Source organism: Scomber japonicus, chromosome 7 (assembly GCF_027409825.1).
Source record: "Scomber japonicus isolate fScoJap1 chromosome 7, fScoJap1.pri, whole genome shotgun sequence".
In the NCBI taxonomy this organism is placed as follows: Eukaryota; Metazoa; Chordata; class Actinopteri; order Scombriformes; family Scombridae; genus Scomber; species Scomber japonicus.
Genome location: NC_070584.1, coordinates 10273400 through 10293612, shown reverse-complemented (window position 1 = coordinate 10293612; position 20213 = coordinate 10273400). Strand labels below are relative to the sequence as shown.

Here is a 20213-nt window from a genome sequence, read left to right as displayed (position 1 = left end):
GGTTGTGATTGGCTGCTGAGGACTGCAGTCCCTGACTGCGACTTGTTCATTCTATCTGTATCTTCTTGGTACATATACTTTGTGTGTTTGTATACAGTATGCGCATGCTCGCAACAATTGTTTACATATATCTGTGCGATTGTATTGGAGTATTTGAATGCGAAGCGCACTTTTACATGATAATAGTACCAGCCAGTGTAGGGTGGAGGTTACGAGGTGATGGAGGGCTCTACTTGTTTCACAGTCAGGAGAGTTTTCATGGTGAGTCATGATATCTGGAGTTTGGGAGGGGAGGACAGGTAATGCTGACTCAGGGGGTGTGTTTCAGAGTCTGTGGGCAGTGTGCAGTCTCGATGCAGGCCAGAGCCTAGTGTGGAGTTGGGGTTTGGGGGAGGGGGTTGCTGCCGGTGGTGTTATTTGATGATCTGAGGACAGTCGCTCCAGGCTTTGGCCTTTCTCTTGGCCAGGGCCAGCCAGGCCGGCTCTGTGGACACCTGCGGAGAGTCACTGGAGGGGAAGCGCTTTGACACCTCCTTGACAGCAGGTGGCGATGGTGTAGAGTCCGCGATCTCAACTGAAACACCAAACCAAGGAAAACATTTAGTTACAGTTCTATTCATAACACTTTTATACTCATTTTAAGTAAGTTTAAAGTCCCCCTCTCATCAAGAATGTGTTTAAGAATTTAGTTACTTCACTGTGATTTTTGAGCTCCACTGTGCAGAATGACGTGTAGAATTTGACACCAGAATCTGTTTTCATATTCATCTGCTGAAATTGAAAAGTTTCTCTTTGTTCACCTGAAATCTGATTTAAAGACATGTAGTCTACCTACTAGCAATATTTTTGACGTTACAACTAGTTTGGAGCCAATCCTGGTCCAGTAGTGTAATGTGGAGACATGACCTCCAGTGCACAAAACACTGAGAATGAACTTTATAGTGAAATAGGAGACATCCTGCATCCAACAGGTGAACTGAAAAATATTTGAACATTCATAGATACTGCATTTTTTAATGGAGGACAAAGAAAATCAAACATTTTTATTTAAGTAATTGAAACATTTCTGTGTAAAACAAAATATCTTAGACAAATTATTATTCCAAGCAGAGTATTTTGGTATGTCTTAATTGTCAGGAGATCATATTGTCAATGTATTCTATTTCTATTTCTTCTTCTTCTTGTTTTGTCGGACCAACAGTCCGAACCCCCCAAATATTTAGTTTACTATAATGTATGACAAACAAAAGCAGCAAATGATCACATTTGAGAACTTGGAACAATCAAATCTTTACTATTTTTTACAATTAATGGATCAAATAATATATAAATATCAAATAAGTTGTTGATTGTTTTATCCATTGATCGACTGATTGTTACAGCTCTTCTAATGAGCAGTTTATTAATAGATAAATCATTTCTTATCAAGAACAAATAATTGAAATATTTGAGTGTCAGCATATTGTAAATAAGACTTGAGAGCAGCAACTTATGAGCATGCTTATGATAATCAATATGACAAATATTGTGCGATTATCTAGTCTACATATTATCAAAGAGTATTGAAAGATGTCCATTTTCCCAGAGCCCATCTCCAGATGGTTTATTTTGTCTGAACAACAGTAAAGACGAATTTCAAACTACAAGAAAACAAAGAAAAGCAGTAAATCATTAAGTACCATTAAGTATCAGGGGCCAGTAATGTTTGGCATTTTTACTTGATAAATGATTGATCAATTATCAAAGATGAATCTCTCCATCAAACAACCATCAGCATTAAAAGGCTGTGCTGTTATAGATGCAGATTCTTACCAGTGACAGAGCTGGGTAAAGTGTTGGCTTTTTTCAGGTGGTCCCGACGCTCAAATCGTCCCAGGAGGCTGTCTGGTCTCTTGGGCTCCTCTGGTGTCTGAGGTTTAGAGCTGGGACTGATACTCCCACTTCCTCTGCTCTCTGTGGGGCTCACCAGCGTAACCTGTAAAAGAGATTTGTAACTGCTTGAGAGGAAGAACACTGTGTACGATCAATACAGATAACAGTCAATCTGGGACACATACGCTGTCTCTATCTTTTGAGTGTTTTTCTGCCACTTTGGCCTCTCTTAGGCTACGGCGGTCCTCTCGGTTCTGTTGCTGCTCCCTGAAACCCTTCTGCTTCTGCAGCGCCAGTGTGATCCATAACGGCCCAGCTTCTTTCTCCTGGACCTTCGAACTGTCGAGTGAGTGCCTGCTCTGTAGTGATGGTTTTTCTGCAGGGGAACACATGCATATTAGCAAATTGTTAGAGCTGTGTATCAATTGAAGCTAATCACACTTGTAGTTCAACTTTTGAAATGAACATATATTTGCATAATGAGGGAGAATGAGCAGATGTCATTTTAGGATAAAGATAAAGAGATAAGTGAACAATAATTTGTGTCTGATATGGTTTTTGTCAGGGCTGCCAACACTTATGCATTGACCATGAGACTCATGCAATGGACACTTTTCACATGCTCTCACGCCAAATGTCTGTTTTCTCATGCAGTGAAAAGAAAATTCATAACTGATAACATTGCAACACGAACAGGAGGATACTGTCAGCGCACAGACAGACAAGACAGAGCAGCACAGCGCAACAGCAGCGGCAAATTTCTCATACCATCATGAAGAAAAACGAGAAATATATACAACTACTATTAGATTGTAATGTGTTCCCATGCATGCTACTCAGAGTAATCTCAATTAGAAACTCTTCTTAACCCCCTGCCAATTACATATCTTTCCAAATTCCCATTTTAAAACAAAACCAGGCACCCGTGGACCTGAGAGACTAAAGTGGGGAGTGTTGGATGATGGGAGCGACTAGGTGAGGAGCATAGATAAAAAAATGTGTAATATTTGGAGTGCTACACAAAATGCTACCCAATTAATATAAATTAGCAAGAAGAAAAAATCTGAAAAGTTGTAGGTTCATAAGGCTGGAGAGGGGTCAAATGGGTCAATTTAACACAAATACCACCCCATAACCCCAACTAGGGACAAATCTCATTCCAAGCCGAACTCAAAAATTAGCAGCTCTGTTTTTACACCAACAGTTCACAGTAGATTTTTTATAGTTTTATATAAATCTTAAAACATGTCTGGAGGGGATCTTTAACAAAACTGTTTTTTCATTTAACAAATTATTTCAACTTTATGGTGGATTTTATTAAGCTAGCTGTTTCCTCCTGTTTCCTGACTTTATGCTTAACTAAGCTCATTGTTGCTGGCTGTAGCGCTATCGATCTTCTCATCAAACCCTTGGCAAGAAAGCTAAGAAACATATCCCTTATAATGTCAAACTTTTTCTTTAAGCCATTTCCCGATTAGCACTAACAACACAGTGCCTGCTCAAAGTGACACTGACCTCTTTTGATGAGCTCTGTCTTTCTGTCTGCCTTCTCTCTCCAGGGGATGTTAATGGAGGGGAAGAAGGATCTCTTCTCCTTCGGCTCTTCTTCCCCATGGATCTGGCCATGGCTGCTCCTCTGCAACTGGGCCACCGCTGATGGTTCCTCGCTCCTGCTTGGCTGCTCCTGGCTGGGTGAATCTGCGCCCCCAGTTCTCAGAACCATGGCATCACCGGAAGAGCCATGGACCACTTTAGGTAACGGCGATGGGGGAGGTGTCGGGGTTGCTCCAGTAGGTTTGGGTGACGTGGCTGGTCTTCGGTAGAGCGGTGGCTTTGAAACCACCTTTTCGCCTTCACTGTGTGTGGTCGGGCTGGTAGACTTGACTGATTTAGCACGAGGGATGGGGGAGGCACATGCATGTAAGTACTTGCCGACCACACAATCTCTCTGAGGCGATGTGGGACTTGATCTGTCAGAAAAGACAGAGGAAGCATCAGAGTCTGGCTCAATGGGGGTGAGAGGTGAAGGGACGCCATCGAAGCTGTCTCCTGCACTGTAGCGTTTCTTCCTTTTCTCTGTGGACTGTTCGTTGTGAAAGCGGAGGGAGTAGTTGGTCCTCCTCAGCTTAATGCCAAAAGGTGAGGGCTTGTCCTCACTGCCTGAGGCCCGCTCCTCTCCCTCCTCTTTGCTTTCAGGTGCCTCTGTCTCACTGTATCCTCTGCTCCTCAATTCTTGCCCCTCAGGTTTGTCTCCAGGGCTGGGAACCAGGAAAGAGGGGAGGTCTTTGGCAAACATACATTCCTCTGACCCTCTTTCTACAATACGGACAGTTTTACTGGTCCTGTTCTGAGGTTTACTGGTTGGTGTTGGTAAGGCTGCAGTAGGGCTATCAGATGGAGGAATTTCCTCTCCTGCTTCTTTGTCATCTGTAGTGAACACCTCAGAGTTTCTGTTTGAATCTCCGAACTTCTTCTTTGCGGGGGTGATGGAGAACTTGGCGCTGGCTGACATTGTCTTCCTGAGGTTCGTGTGGGCGAACGCAGGCTGTTCTTCACTGCTGGGCTGAGGCTGGTTTTTGCTCGACTCTGGGTACTCTTCATACTTTCCTTCTTCTACCCCCTTGAATATCTTCGATCTGATACTAGCCCACTCTGCCAGGACGTCAGCACCAGACTGCTCTGTAGAGGGAGAGGACTCACTGAGTGATTTGGTTTTGCCAGACTTGCGGTCTGGTGAAGTCTTGCTCATGGTTGGCGGTGTTCCCTGGGCCTTTCTATCCTCTCCTAGACCCAGCAGAGACTTGCAGGCGGTGTCTTTGATCTGGTCCAAATTGACAGCTGTTCCACAAAGCTGGGCGCCTGTCACCAGAATGGCTGTGTGGGGGACATATGGAGATGTTGGCAAGTTGGGGGAGTCCGGTCCTTCAGAGGAGGAGGCCTTAGCACCTTCTCTCTGATCAGCGGCAGCGCTGCTCTTGCGGCTGGAGGTCGGTGTAACGGGCGTCAGGTTGACCTTTTGAAACAAAATCTGTTTTTCTCCAGAGGAAACTTTGAAAGAGAAAGGCCTCTGTCTCTCCTCCATCTCTTTCCAGCGCAGCTCCTCAGCTCTCCTCTGCCTCTCCTGTGGATCTGAGCTGCCATCTGGATCCTCTACAGACAGCCTCCTCTGCTCCTCTTCCTCCTTTCTCATTCTTTCCTCTGCTTCTATTTTTTTCTTTTCTTCAATCTCCTGCAACCTCTGCTTTTCTGCTTCCTCCTTTTTCTTCCTTTCCTCCTCCTCTCTTAGCTTCTCCAAACGTAGACGCTCAGCCTCAAGCTCCTCCTGCCTTCTGGCCTCCTCCTCCTCCTCCTCCTGCTTCTTTCTCTCCTCATCTTTTCTCCTCTGCTCTTCAAGTCGTCTTTTCTCCTCCTCCCGCTGTCGATGCTCCTGTTCTTCTCGCATCTTCCTTTCCTCTTCCTCTTTCCGCATCTGCTCTTCCTCCTCTCGCCGCCTCCTTTCTACCTCTTCCCTCATCCTTCTCTCCTCTTCCTCCCTCATCCTTCTCTCTGCCTCATCCCGAATCCTTCTCTCTTCCTCCTCCCTAATCCTTCTTTCTTCCTCCTCTTTACGGATGCGCTCCTCCTCTTGCTGTTTACGACACCTCTCCTCATCCAGTTCACGCAGCCTCAGTTCCTCTGCTCTCTTCCTCCTCTCCTCTTCCTCCTGTCTGAACCTCTGTTCCTCCAACTTCCTCTTTGTTTCTTGTCTTTCCTCCTCATGGAGTCTTTGTTTCTTGAAGCTTTCAAGCGACTCTTCAACAGATGTCCTGCGCTGATCAACTGTGGAGACACCTGCTGCCTCGAAGTCCTCTTGCAGCACACCAGGCATAGATATCTCTTGGATCTCCTGGGGATGTGGAAGAATGATTAGTTTTCTTATCCACAACTAAGGTTTGCAAAATGAGTCAATAGCATGCTTAGACCCACACAACGACTCACCTGTGTGAACCGCCGGTGTTTGCGGGAAACCCTCTGATTTTTCGGTTTGACGGAGAGTTTATGTTTGGCGGCGGTGTTGTCTAAGCGAGGAACAGACTGCGGGACAGCATCCAGGTTGATAGACTCAATCGTACCAGTAGGTGGAAGAACTCGTTTGGACCTCAGGGACTTCACTGGGGTGCTGTGCGATCCTGCTTGTTGGGTCTCCTGGACCTGCTTTTGTCCCAATAACAAAGCATTTACTTACTGATACACATCTCAGTCACACTGCTTTTAAAAATCAAATCATATTGTCACCAGAATAAGATAACAAGTGTCACCTTTGGCTCTGTTTTTGCTGGCTCCACTTCCACCTGTGCCATCACCTTCAGAGGGCTCCGGGGAACCTCCTCCTCATCTGAACTGCCCTCATCTCCCTCACTCCTCCTCAGAGAGGGAGGCTTCTGGCCGAACTTTATACTTTGTGCTATCTGCCTCTGTGTGATCAACAATAAAGGTGACATGTTAATACCATATATAGGCAGAAGAGAACTGATCTTGGTGCACATTGCTTTAAGGCTTACCTGCAGATTCCGAACTTTATCAGAGACGTTTTCCTGGGACATGGTGTAGTCTAGACTGGGCTCGGTCACAGGCTCCTCTGGGATAAAGATGCTGTCGTGTGAGAGAGCTCGAGATCCGATAGGATTCAACTCTCTGCAGAAGAATAAGAGCGTCTTCAGCATTGCAGTGTGTCATTACCGTCTATCATTCATTCATTTATCATGAGCAGGGCTGCAGTAGAGCTCCGCAAATTATTTCACACAAAGAAATGAATGACCTCTTTTTACACACCAGCAGTTTCCACACATCAATTAGAGTCTCAGATCATGTCGACCCTTTTATGAGCTGTACATGAGTAGGGCCTCACCCTTTTCTCAACAGATTGCAAAACCACAACTTCCAGCATTTATGAGAGGCTTTTTTATCAGTTTCACTTTCCTGTGAAGTATGAATGGATGACAAAGTCTGATAAGAAGCAAAGTCGTTTCTTGGATAAAATCGGAGTAGATTTTTCTAACTAAGGTGGCAAGCATTTTACAAACTTCCTGTACAGACACTAAATTATTGATAAGATTTGGGTGTAACTTTCATCAGCTATAATAACAATCACACAAGGACAAGCTCAGTTTTCTTATGCACTGCTCAAAAACTTACCTCAGATTTGGATTGGGCTCCTCATCGTCAGAAACAACTCCATTGCACACTTCCCCAGTAGAAAAACTCGCTTTTAGCTCTGCTCCATCAAAGCCTCCTTTAGCCTCCCGTTTCTTCTTCTTCCCAAACAGTCTTCTGAAGGGCTGGAATTTGCCCTGCCGCCGTTTCTCTGTTGGCAAATAAAACAGATGATAACCACAGCTACATGCAACCGGATCATCAATCTCTGTATCTCGCCCTCAGGCAAGATAACGAGGCAGGACGGTGCCTGTAGGCGTGTCTTTGTGTATCTGTGTGTTAGTTAATGAAATGCAATTGATTGAATGGAAAAAAAAAATCACAATAGCAGATGGAATGAGAAGAAAACCTTGGCTCTTTGGTTCATACTTACTCTTATATACGGGGAGAGGGAAAGAAAAACACCACGCATAAAAACAGAGCACCCACAGTCAGAGCAGCTTTAAAAATGTGGTGATCAAATCCTTGAATTGCAAAGTAAACATAAGCAAAGTCCATGATTTCTTCTGAGAGAAAGGACAGCAGTGAAAACCCACCATGACACTCATGGTTTAAAGAGTTCTGGTCAAATGTGTGACTCACATCACATTTAACCTGCAGTATTTGACCCTTTAATAGATAACAACTCTCCAAGTTATGCAAAACCAAGGGGAGGACAGTTTTTTAAAGATATTTTTTGGAGAGCAGACAGGAAATGAGGGTAAAGAGGGGGGAGGGGTATGACATGCAAAAAAGATCCCAAGCCAGAGTCCAACCAGGGATGTTGCGCTTAATGGCATGCACTATTAACGTAGGGTTAAGTGCTAAGATTATACTTTTACTGCTCCTTAATGACACATATGAAATTAATCAACCTGATTCATAGGTCAATGACATTACTCCTTAAACTGCGGCAAAAGATACAGGGGCAACATACCGCCAAAGACAAAACAATGAGCCAACAGTTACAGTAAGTGTAATAAAGCAATAGTTGTAAAAAAAAAAAAAGCCACTTCATCGTTGCTGATTAAAGGAAGTCATGAGTTTACAGTTTACGGTACTCAATAAAACTAAGTTTGGACTTTTGGTTGCTTTATTTCTTCATTGTGCTTCATGCCAAAAAGTTATACACATGGGCTAAACTTTCCCATGTGCAAAAGCTGTAGTATCCCAAAGAAAATGTAAACAGATATCTCTTAGTTTCATTTCAAAATGTAAAAATGAACTTTTCTGGCCTTCTTCTGCTAGTGTAAGTCCTTCAGTGTGTTTTGTTTTTGTTTGTGTATTTATTTGTGTGTCTGAGTACTTGTGGAGGTCCGCGGGATGAACGAAATGGGTGAAGTTACAGAGCTACAAAGCTACTCTACACCACTGTGCAGACAGGCGTTCTCAGGGCTCTGTGGGTATCCCTTTCAGAGCTATAAGTAGCAACTGGTGTGGGATTTCACATCGCATGCTGCTCACCATACCAGAGGCATCATGGGAAATTATACAGTAGACTCATTTTCCCACTTAGCTCCTTCACCCTGAAGTTAAGGTTTTGTACATGTATTCATATTGAGGCAATTCACTAGAAACACAAAGTGGGGAATTCATGATTTATTTGCTGTCTTTGATTGCCTGAGTAATATTTGTTTGTATAAAATGGGACACTGCCCAGGTTTAATTTAAACAGAATGCTTTTACCCTTCAAATCTGAGAAGCAAACAATCAATAGAAATCAGTTATCATTATCAGTCTTGACCATATCAGTGATGTCATTACAGTGACACCTTCGTCACAAAGGCCAAAATTGTCCAAAATGTACGAAATATGACAAATGTGACAGATGACACAACCACATTTACACTTCAGTCATTAGACAGAATTTCCCTTTACTGGAAGTCTCTAATGCCTCCAATTTCCTCTCAACGCCTTGAAGATATAATCTTATTCTAATTAAATTGGAGAAAATTATATTTTTAATTGTAACGCTTCTCTCTCCTTTTTCTTTTCTTTTTTTTTTTTTTTTTTTTACATTTTACAGAAATAGTAGACATTTTGAGAAATATGTTTGGTTTATTGCCAAGAGAAGTTAGTAGTAGATCATACCTGTACAGTAAATATAAAGCTATCCTGCAACCAGTTAGCTTAGCTCAGCATAAGCACTTGAAATAGGAGCTGACCTTTCTCTTGTCCACTAAACTAACTAAACCCACTATTTAACACACTCAATCTCGTTTGATTCATCAGCACAAAAACCCAAGTGTAAAAGTGACAAGTTGTTTCTTTTTTGCTTTTGTAAGATTGCAGTCAACAATTGTTTTCATTGTTGATTGATATATTCATTATTCTCTTGATTAATAGATTAGTCCTTTGCTTAAATGTCAGGGAGGAAATTTCAGCATGTATTAGGGAGGGCCCATTTCAAGTTGATAGACTGTCTTACAGTCTACAATCCAAAGATATTCAGCCTGTGATCACATGGGACAAGAAAGGGCAGTTCATCTGTACAAGTGGCTGGAATGGAGGAATATTTGGCATTTTCTTCTTGAGAAACAGCGAAACGTTTTTATTTTGGACCGTAATGTTTACATCAATATGGGGATTCTATAAAATTGGGGTAGATATAAATGTTTGAGTTTTATGTTTTGCAGACTGTTAGGTGGGAATGAAATAACTTTAGTGACAGAAAAATGAGAGCCAAAAAGGGAAGAAGTCTTTGTGGAAATGGCCTTCTTCTATTTAACTCTCTTTTAATAAAATATATTGAAAAATAATTAAAAGTCTGTCCATGTTGAGTGTGAGATTTGAGCGATTATCAATCGGTCTGCTTATCACTTGACAATCATAAAAAAAATCTGTCTTTTGTTTAAATAGATTTGTGTTTACATAGCGCGCTGATGAAATTGATGACATGCTCAATACTCTGTCAGACCCACTGCCACTCTGTCTGTCAGAGCAGCCAATGATATTATGCTGAGACGCTGATGTTCTGTTTCCCTGCAGCATGCTCTCTCAGCATCAGGGCCCGTCCAGTGTTTCTACTCTGGAACAAAGCCCATAATGCACTGCCGTGGGCATGCTCACACACTCATGCGTGAAACAAGAAAGGACACTTTTTTCAGCGGCGTAGACGACTCAGCAGCAGCAGCAGCAGCGGCAGCACTCCACTACCAACCTCACACTAGGGTTAACTATTGTTTGCTGTATGTCGGTAGTGCAGTGTGCTTTCACCCTGGTCCTCTGGACTCAGACTCAGACCCCTGCTGGTTTTTTAATTCTAGCCATCTCATCAGGAAATATTTCACATCTGGTAGAGGGAAATTAACTAGCTGGGGGAAGAGAAAACCAGCAGGGGTCTGGCTCCCAATAACAGTTTATTTTATTTTTTTCCTACTTATTGCTCACATCAAAGGTCAAATTCACACAATGAAGCAGCTCACATGTCTAATAACAAGATAGTCAGCAATTCAGGGTGCTGTGGAATAAATTACTGGATTTTCTGTGTCATTAAAAAAATGAGATTTAGGGAAATGCAGGTCAGATCTATAAATATAAAGCCAGCAGCCAATTAGCCTAGCTTAGCATAAAGACTGTAAACAACCAACAACTAGCTTGGCTCTGTCCAAGAATTCAAAATCCTCCCACCAGCACCTCTCAAAGGTGTCTAAAATAACTAAGTCATGTGTCTGACTATTTCTGTTACTGTTATTGTTTTTACATTTAAGCTTTGTACAGATTTGTAGCTGTTGAACAGAGTGAGGCTAGCTGTTTCTAACTAGGTCCAATCTTTCTGCTAAGCTAAGCTAACCGACTACTGGCCGTAGCATTATATTTAACAAAAGATATGAGAGTACTATCAATTTCCTCATCTACTTCTCCACCAGAGAGTGAATTCATAATTAATTTCCCAAAATGTTCAACTAAACTTCAGGCTTTTATCTACTAAACGTTGTCTCTTTCAATTCCTGGACATAAAAGAGGCTTCTTGATATTTTGATATTGATGTGATGTCGTATTTCTTTCACACAACTCATTAAATCTTTGCTACATGGGTATATGATGAACGCTGATGAAGTGTTACCTAAAAATTGCTTAAAGGGATAAAATAGAGGTTAGTGAAGTAGAGAAGTTAGAAATGTGGACACAGCAAACCACCAACAAATCTAAAGGCTACTGTAAATCTCTTCTATCAATTCAAACCCATCACCACACCACACAGTCCTTAAAGAAACAGTGAAAAAAAAGAGCATTACACCGAGGCTAACAGAGGTCATCCTCATGATGTTATCGCTGACTCTGTTTTAAGCACTGTCTCTTTAAGATGCATCTAAAAGCACTCATTTTTTCCTATTTACCTGGGCCTTTGGATTCGGTTACCTCTAAATGCATGTCATGCTTAGTTTCCGTGGTGTCCGTCGCCATGGTCACGGCACACCTTGGCTGTAGTGAGAGAAGAAGCAAGTGAGCTTGTGTGTGTGTGTGTGTGTGTGTGTGTGGGGGGGGGGGGGGGGGGGGGGGTGCTCCTTTACTGCAGGTTTAAAAGGAGCAAGTGTGAGCTTTTAATGAAGGAGAGGAGATGAGAGGAGAGCAGCCCAGACTGAGAGGAGACAAACATGACAGATCAGGAGAGGGGCGCTGCACATTTACTGTGCTCGAGCCGAGCTGAGCTAAGGTTTCCACTTCCACTAGTCTTGCTTTTTATTTCGCTCTCCATCGCCTCTAGCTTTATAATCAAAAGGCTCAGCTTGGTTAGTTCTTGCGGAATAGCTCTTAATAAAAAATTGAATAAAGCATGTGACGTTTTAAAATCAAGATGTGTGCTCTGAGGCCTCTCTGTTATGACTTGTTGGTGCAGAAATTGTGGTTTGGAAAAGTCAGTGATACATCTGACATGACAAGTGGTTGGGGGTTACAGGAAGTACTGAAATAAAACACAAAAAAGTAAGTCATCCACAGCTGATTTGAACATGCTTACTCTCTCTATGATAACCTGTTTGTCGTCTAATATAGATACAACAGGAACAATCACACAAACCACATGAACCACCTCTTATTTGCATCTCATAAACTGGCAGGAACCAACAAACCAAAGACAGCGACAGGAACCCTCAAACCCGTGCATCCTCCAGCCGAAACACTCAACACTTGTCTGCAGCATGGCCGAGCCAGAGGTTTTCTGATGTGCTGCGGAAATGTGTGTTGTGTAAAACCACAAGCACCCGGGCCGGCAGTCGAGTACCACACAGTGTGAGACAGTACTGAGAGAGCCGGAGAAAAGCCCGCTGTCTCCAGTGGGATCAGCATGTCGTGGGCTTCCTTCCTGAGGGTGACAGAACTGGACAGACTCTCTCAGAAATGTCTCGCCTAGAAAGGCCCTTTGTGCTCTCTGACTCCAGCCAGCACAGAACAAGGAGCGAACAAGCATGTTTGGTAGTAGGAGTGTGTGAACACAGACAGTGTGTGTAGCAAAGAGAGACACTGTATGTGGTTTTGTCTGCCGGAGAGATCTTTTTCTTGTATTGTTTGTCTGTTTGTTTACATGTGTTGACTTTTCTTGGCTGCCACTGCTAATATTAAGCAAGTAGCCTGTGTATGACTTGTGTTTGTGTTTCTTGGTGTGAGTGTTTGTAGGCCCATTGCTGCAGAGGACAGACTCAAGGAGCAGAGCTAGAGATGGGATGAGAGAAGCACGAGGAGCAGCCATGTGCTCAACAGAAGCAGAAAAATGCCTTTGACAACAGCTGCATCATAGTATGGCGGTGGTATAACGCGATGCCGGGTTGCAGCGCTGTCCAATGACCCAGCAGCTCAACATCATTTGATGGTGACACGGCTCTGCACCAGAGTGGGCGAGACAATTGCCAGAGTCCTATGGCATGGCTTAGTGTTGTAGCGGCGTGGCGTCGGCTAACTGCCATAACCTTACAGCACAAGTAGCTTGCTGACAAAGCAGACAGACGAACGTGGTGGAGCTGTGTAACAGTTTACCTATTTGAGTTGCACAGCTTGAGATAGCTGCGCACCACTGCAGTAAAACCTTAGGGAACATCGATCTGCCCTTCTGCACAAAGCTTGTTTTACCCAGATGACCGTCTCCACTGCCTCTGCTGTGGGAGGAAATTGTGACATAAATATAGAACAGAGACACAACAGCAGGTTTGGGTTTGTTAGTTTGTTGTGAGGAACATGAGTGTGGCATGGAGGGTGACATGAGGAGGGGTGGATGGAGGAAGCATGTGAATAGTAGAACTATCCATCAGGATGGGTGGAGTGACAAAAACTGTGTCTGTAATAAAATAAATAGGTTTTCCCAGTACACGCAACTCCTCCCAGTCTCATTCTTTACCACTATCCAAAGTTTGAGCAGCCTCCGGTTTCCATGGCAACATATTAGCCAGAGCAGACAAACACAACACAGAATCAACCTTCACATCAGACTCTTATCACTATAAACAGACTGAGATAGTTCACACACCTGCATATATGCACAAACACTGCATGTGGCTGTTTTAACAGCAGACGCAAAGTGTTAGTTCATGTGCACAAAGAGGGAGATTTTTGTATATCCAGTGCACACTATATTTGAAGGAATTGGATAATTTATGGAAAATTAATATCTGTGGTGTGTGATGATTTATCATCTTCTCGACCATACTACTGCTGAAAAAACAGAGGGTTTATGTGACAGGAGTTCCCTTCTAAAAAAAAACATGATCAAATTTAACTACACTTTGAAATATGAAATTCTACTTTCATAGACAAGTTGAAAAGAAGGTCTTCATGTGTGGTAACCCAGTGTTTCTGGATGTGAGTGAGAATTTTCAGGGGGGAGAAGTTCACTGTGAACTATGGTTGTCTGATGCGTCCCCAGGATGTCACTATCTCCTACATCTGATGGTTTGTGACACAAACGGAGACAAAAGTAGAGCAGAGCACTGCCATGTATCAATGTATGATGTATGAAGCACAGAATTTATGTGGTGATTTTGCAGCAGTCTGATGTTGATGGTTTTCTATACAGAGTATGGGTTGTGAATGACAGATGCTGGTGAAAAGCACCTATTTATAAAATGGATAATAATCGAATAAGCTATTAATGTGATGTTGATGTGGGTGTATTAAGTGTCTATTCAGAATCTTTATTCACATTATTTAGCATTATTATGCAATAGCTAAACATTTCCATCATGCATTTCACTTACATTTGCTGATGGAGGCACAAAATCATCAACTGAGTGATGTTGTGCAGAAACAAACTGTGGGCCTGTTTTACCTACTCTTTCCTATTTTCATATATTCATATAATCAAAACAAACTCCATTCTTGTGACACATGCATGTAGGACATGCAAAATTTATCTGCAATTTGTGAACATTAGCAAGTGACACTCCCACCATTTGTACTCTGTGTGTAAGCAGTGCTCGACAGTAGCTTTTGTAAAATGGGCCACTGGTTCGTATACAAATATGTAATGTAATGTAACTCCATGTTCTATCTCAGTTTTATGTATCACCTTTGTGCCATACACATTGTACAGGGCACAAAGATATCAAAAATAAGGGGAAACTGCAGATCCAGCCTGTGCCAATGTTAATGCCCCAATGAAAATGGAGCCTCATGTGTTCAGCATGTCTGACCCAAACCTACGTCAGCTTCAGTGAGAGCTGAGGCAGAGCTGAGACAAAACTACAATGTTGCTGTTAGGCTGTATTCAGGCACAGCTTAATGCTGATACTGAGGGTATAAAGGAATAAAGTTTAGCATGTAAGCGTTTGAAATGCTAACATCTGCTAATTAGCACTAAACACAAAGTAAAGCTGAAGATGAATTGGGAAGGATTAGGTCATAAACCAAATTGATGGGCAGACTGATCTTGTGAATTCAAGTTACACATGAATTTGTATCAAATTTCATGCCAATCCATCCAATCATTTTTCAAGACATTACACTCAAATCCACAAACGTGAACCTCATGGTGATGCTAGTGGAAAAGTCAAGGTGTCACCAAAGTCAGAAAGATTCATCCTCTGAGTTCCTCAGTTCATGTTCCATGAATGTCTGCACAAAATTTTATGGCAATCCATTCAATATCTGTTCAAGATCATTCAGTCTGGACAAAAATGGTGGAGCGACCAACAGACCAACATTGTGATCTCTGGAGCTGCTAATGTGACTGAAAACCTGATTAGAGGTGCCCAGCAAACCCCAGTATCTAGGCCTATAAATACATTACCAGATAAAACACACTCTAGTCCAACAGGCCAGCAATAAATAAACACAACACTGCCTTGATGATTACATAATGTTCATTTTTTTTCAAACATTATGCTGTAAGGAAGTGGCATTTGTCCACACTCTAGATGTCCAAAGGGTGCATGTGGAGGAACAATAGACTATAGAGTAACACGCAACATGTATCACATGACCATGATTATATTTTCCACACCAACCAATGGTTAGCCAACAATGCTCAAGTGTGGAAACAACAACAACAACAACAACAACAACAGAGAGGCCTTCATCTCTTGACTGAACATCACACACCAACACTGGGACTTTTCATATTCACAGCTGACATAGTAATATTGATACGCTTCATTAAGTCCTCGTGCACAACCTGAACAATGGTTTTGCCCACAGAATGCCACGGACGCTGAGAAGAATGAATGCAAATTATAGTTAGAGTCAAACTACAGCTACATCATCTTCACGCTGCTCTAAAGGGAAAATGTTATAGATTTATGTAGAAGAATGCCTTCTTACCGTCCTGCAGTGGCTCTGTGTGCGAGGGTATCTATGAGTGTGTGGCCGTTCCACCTGCCTGCTGTCACTGTGGATCTAGGGCATTACCTGGAGTCAGGTGTCAGATGCAGTGAAGGCTTAGCTATGTGTGGGTATGCGTGCATGTGTGTGTGTGTGTGTGTGTGCGTGTGTGTGTGGGCGTACAGAAAAGTGACAGGGTAAACATCCCCTGATATTCTCATATTGATGAAAATTTGATGGCCCTTCCAAGGCACAGTCTGTACTGAGGAACTAAACTCGTGTCAGAGCGGGTGCAAGAGTGCAGGTGCGTGTTGGAGTGGAAGCACATGTACAGTCAGCCGGTCCGAGGGGAGAAGGCGTGTCGGTGGGGGATCGGGGTAGAGTGAGCGCTGAGCGGGGAGAGATGGGCGTTCTGACTGTGTCTGTTAGTGCTGCTGTGCTGAGGAGGCACAAAGTCACACTTTGTTTCCAAGCCAGATAGCCAGTGCAGGAGAACAGAGTGGCATTCATCTTTTTCAACTGGCTGATGCCAAACAAAGGCTTTCATTGTGGGTTAACAGTAACCGTGTATGCACATGTGTGATTATAATGGTTTGTAATGTGTTGCACCACAAATCCTTAATAATGTTTCGGTCATGAATGGTTGTTTTTTAAGGCATAAATCATTTCTAAAGGAAACAACTACAGCTGAGTCTGGTAGCCATGAAACCAAATGCATGAATAAAATCCTGATTTTATGGTTGTACCAGTCTAAATCTGGAATCATGATGCCATCAACATGGCGTTAGTGTGTAAAAAGGCTGGCTCCAACACGCTCACTCAGTTTTGGCAGGATCACACTGCAGTTTCACAGGGATATGGTAATGATGGGGCTTTACCAACCTGGATGCATTGGATATATTACAGCAGTGTAGCACAAACACACTTTCTCTTTCTCTCTCTCTCTCTCTCTCTCTCACACACACACACACACACACACACACACACACACACACACACACACACACACACACACACACACACACACACACACACACACACAAACAAACAAACACACACACGCACACGCCGACACACACACACCTATGCAGAGCACATTCAGAGAGTCTTCATGACCCCACTTTATGTGTAAAGCAGCACAGAGACGAGAATCAACCACCATCAGTGATACAGGAGCTACCACTGCACTTGACATGCACTAAACCAGTCATTCATAATATTCATGATAATTTGAGCTTTAAAAAATTGCACATTTTTACATAATCATACAAATCAGGATTGCATTAAAAGATGAAAATATATCAGTGTATTTAATTATATTCCATATAAGGATGATAGGGAAGGTCTAAATCTTCATAGTGTCTGGAAGTTGCTCGACAGCCTCGTGATCAGATTCTTTGCAGATGTTATCAGTTTATCTATAATTCTGTTGTCCATGCTGGATTTCTATAATTTTGTTATCTGGTCTATTCTGCACACATAACATCTGTTGCATGTGTGTCCATCCTGGGAGAGGTATCCCTCCTCTATTGCTCTTCTTGAGATTTCATACATTTTCTCCTGTTAAAAGGGTCTTTTTTAGCAAGTTTTTCCTCATTTAAATCGAGGGTCTAAGGATGGAAGATACTTTATTACTGTGCAGATTGTAAATCCCCCGGAGGCAAATTTGTGATATTGATCTATACAAATCAAATCAGCTTGACTCTATGACAATGTATCATAAATATCAGTTTTATGCGGTATTTCCTTGTTACTCTGGATATACACTGAAATTTCTGACGTGACCTAAATGCCTCAAACACATCAGGGAAGAAAACATTCATGAATATTAATAACAATTTTAATAGACTACACACTGAATGGTAGATTAATTGTGGAGCTGATGATAACTAGCAGCACACAGGACTGAATAATTAGGACAGACCTGATCAAAAGAGGAGTGAACAGTAGACTGTTATTACAAATGTGAGCATGCTTTAAATGAGACAGCACTGATTCTAACACCAATGTCTGTATAATACAAAGTATATTCACTACTGTACAAACTACTGATCATCTTAAAATTAATGACTGAACATAATACATGCAGGAAGGTCAAGAGATATGATGCACTATGATAAAATACTAAACGACATGATGTGTGGACAGAGACCACCCATAATAAGAATACACTCTAGATCAGGATCACAGTATAAAGTGCATACTGTTATACTGTAACATATCAAGGTAAGCATTTCCAGCTGTACTCAGTCAACTACTGGTTAAGTGAATTCAAAATAGTACTTTGAAGCGCTATTAGGTGGCGATTCTATGTTTGTCTAAAGTGCAGCCACATCACTGCAAATCAATTGACATTTAAACGCATAGAAAACATTGCATCACTTTCTTTGTCTGAGTGGCTGCAATTAAATCCAAATCTGTAGCTACAGTTTTATCTGAGGTCAGAAGGTGATGTATGACTCAGGTAAAATGGATGCTGTTTGGCACTGTAAAGGCACTCCACAGATGTCTCTGAGAAACTGTTCATTAGTCACCATTTGGGTGGTGATGACAAGATAACTGAAATCACTGTTTCTGTGCAGCTATGTGTGTCTGAGACTCTTCAGACTGGAGATTAAACTGATGGTTGCAGTATTTCATTAAACATTGCTCTTGAATCAGGATGGTGAGGTAGTCTTAAAGGTTTCCTCTGCAAAACACAGAGCTGGATTGCACATGACACACCTCTGTAATTTAATGTATCATAATTCATGTATCTACAGAATTACAGACAAGCATTACAACGCAGACTGTCAGTCAATCAGGTGCTGAAGCAGCCAAGCAAAAAAAACAGACCAGTTTACACAGAGCAGCACCATAAATCCAACACCAGCAGCCTGTGAATTCATTGCTGGCAAAATGCCATCCATTCTCCCTGCCTCTGTGTGTCTCAGCACCAGAGTCCACTGACGATGACAGTAATGCAGCATTGATTTAAAACGCCTTTAAATGACGCGTAGAAAAATAGATCCACAATTTCATTTTTTTTATCGCACATGTCGGGCCGCGCCATATGGCCTGTGCATGGGATTCCAGCTGACTCAAACCCCCCTGACTATTCAAATGCTGTATTGTGTGTGTGTTTTTTTGGGGGGCAGAAAGATGTACATGTACAGTACTACATCAGACCTAAAGGCACGGATCAATACGTAGCCGTTAATGGCAGATTAGCGGATGCGAGCCGCACAGGGATTACAGTCTATTAATTGCAGACTAAAAGGCGCCCGGAGAACAAAGAATCTGGCCTTTGCTTTTCACACATATAGCCAAAGATGACACCCAATAGGCGTTTAATTGGTTAGTATTATTTTTGGATTTATTAAAGTACCGATACATTCCAATTTGGCCTGTTGACATCGGCGTTTGCGCATTTAAAGTCGGATCAAATTGCGAGTCCCAGCCCATTTAAGGCGCGCACACACATACACACACATACACATAGACACACACACACACACACATCTGCGAAGGATGGAGCAGAAGATCTGTGCAGGTCAATGAAGAATGAGAGGTGGGATGCAGTGACAAGGTCATCAGCGCCGTGAAAATGGAAAAAACATTCATCATAAACACCAACAACATGTTAGAAAAAGAGAAAAATCCCACCACCTTCTTTTAAAACGCGATTCCTCCCTCCGATCAGTGCTGAGGTAGCCCACGGCAGGCAGCTCCGACCCTTTTGTGTTGCTGATGCTGCGGGTGCCCGACAGGGAGACGCACGCACGCACGCACTCACAGACAACCCCGCACAGCTGCACGCTTGCTTGATGGGAGATGGGAGGGTGTGGCTGCGAGAGAAAGGGCGAGCGGCGGCAGGCAGGCGGGCACACGGTGCAGCTCCGACATATGAGCTCTCCTGTCACGATGCGAGCACGTTACTGTAACGTAAGCTCGTGATTTTCGGAAGTCATTAAAGAAACGAGGAGATGAATGGAAACATTTAACCACCTCGACGCAAAAAAACACCGTGTGCTCGTGAAGGTGTCAATCCTACTGGGATATGACAGTGTTACTGTATGGAGAGTGTATGAGTAATTGGTTTGGGTGTTTATGATCTACAGCTGTACTGTTTCAGTTTATATTATATCATTACTCTACTATATACAGGATATTTTCCAATTCATACAAATAAGCCACAGAGCTGTTGACCTGTCTTGTGTTTTTGTTCTCAAAAGAGATCCCAAAGTCAGTTTCAGTTTTAACCACAGGAAAAGGTCATTAAGATTCACAAATGAAAATATGTGTTTACATGATTACATGATTACAAGCCTGAAAAATAAACTCCACTTCAGCTACATTTGTCTTCATTATTCAGGGATAATTATGCATTTCTGCAATAAAATGTTATGACTAAAAAATAACATATAGAGTGATTTTTGTCT

General features: G+C 42.4%; 1 protein-coding gene across 3 annotated transcripts; it reads right to left on the bottom strand.

Annotated features, from left to right (window-relative positions):
• Positions 1–354: 354 nt before the first annotated feature.
• On the bottom strand, positions 355–19513 carry cracd (capping protein inhibiting regulator of actin dynamics). Of its 3 annotated transcripts, none has more exons than XM_053322771.1 (9): positions 19441–19513; positions 7048–7216; positions 6414–6546; positions 6171–6326; positions 5851–6066; positions 3388–5758; positions 2058–2248; positions 1813–1975; positions 355–574 (listed from the first exon to the last, which is right to left on the bottom strand). In XM_053322771.1, the coding sequence occupies exons 3-9, from the start codon at positions 6453–6455 to the stop codon at positions 414–416; spliced, it is 3300 nt and encodes a 1099-aa protein (XP_053178746.1). In that variant the 5' UTR covers positions 6456–6546; positions 7048–7216; positions 19441–19513; the 3' UTR covers positions 355–413. The 3 variants fall into 3 exon arrangements, with proteins under 3 accessions (XP_053178746.1, XP_053178743.1, XP_053178744.1); XM_053322768.1 differs by lacking the exon at positions 19441–19513 and adding an exon at positions 7439–7653; XM_053322769.1 differs by lacking the exon at positions 19441–19513 and adding an exon at positions 7439–7653 and having other exon boundaries at positions 5851–6063.
• Between the last annotated feature and the right edge of the window lie 700 nt (positions 19514–20213).

What these genes read in the sequence shown, in the direction of transcription:
- cracd (XM_053322771.1), bottom strand. Translation starts at nt 6,455, where the DNA reads ATGTCCCAGGAAAACGTCTCTGATAAAGTTCGGAATCTGCAG. An exon ending in ATAAAGTTCGGAATCTGCAG is followed by an intron (nt 6,327 to 6,413) that starts GTAAGCCTTAAA and finishes TTGATCACACAG; the next exon opens with AGGCAGATAGCACAAAGTAT. An exon ending in AACACCGGCGGTTCACACAG is followed by an intron (nt 5,759 to 5,850) that starts GTGAGTCGTTGT and finishes CCACATCCCCAG; the next exon opens with GAGATCCAAGAGATATCTAT.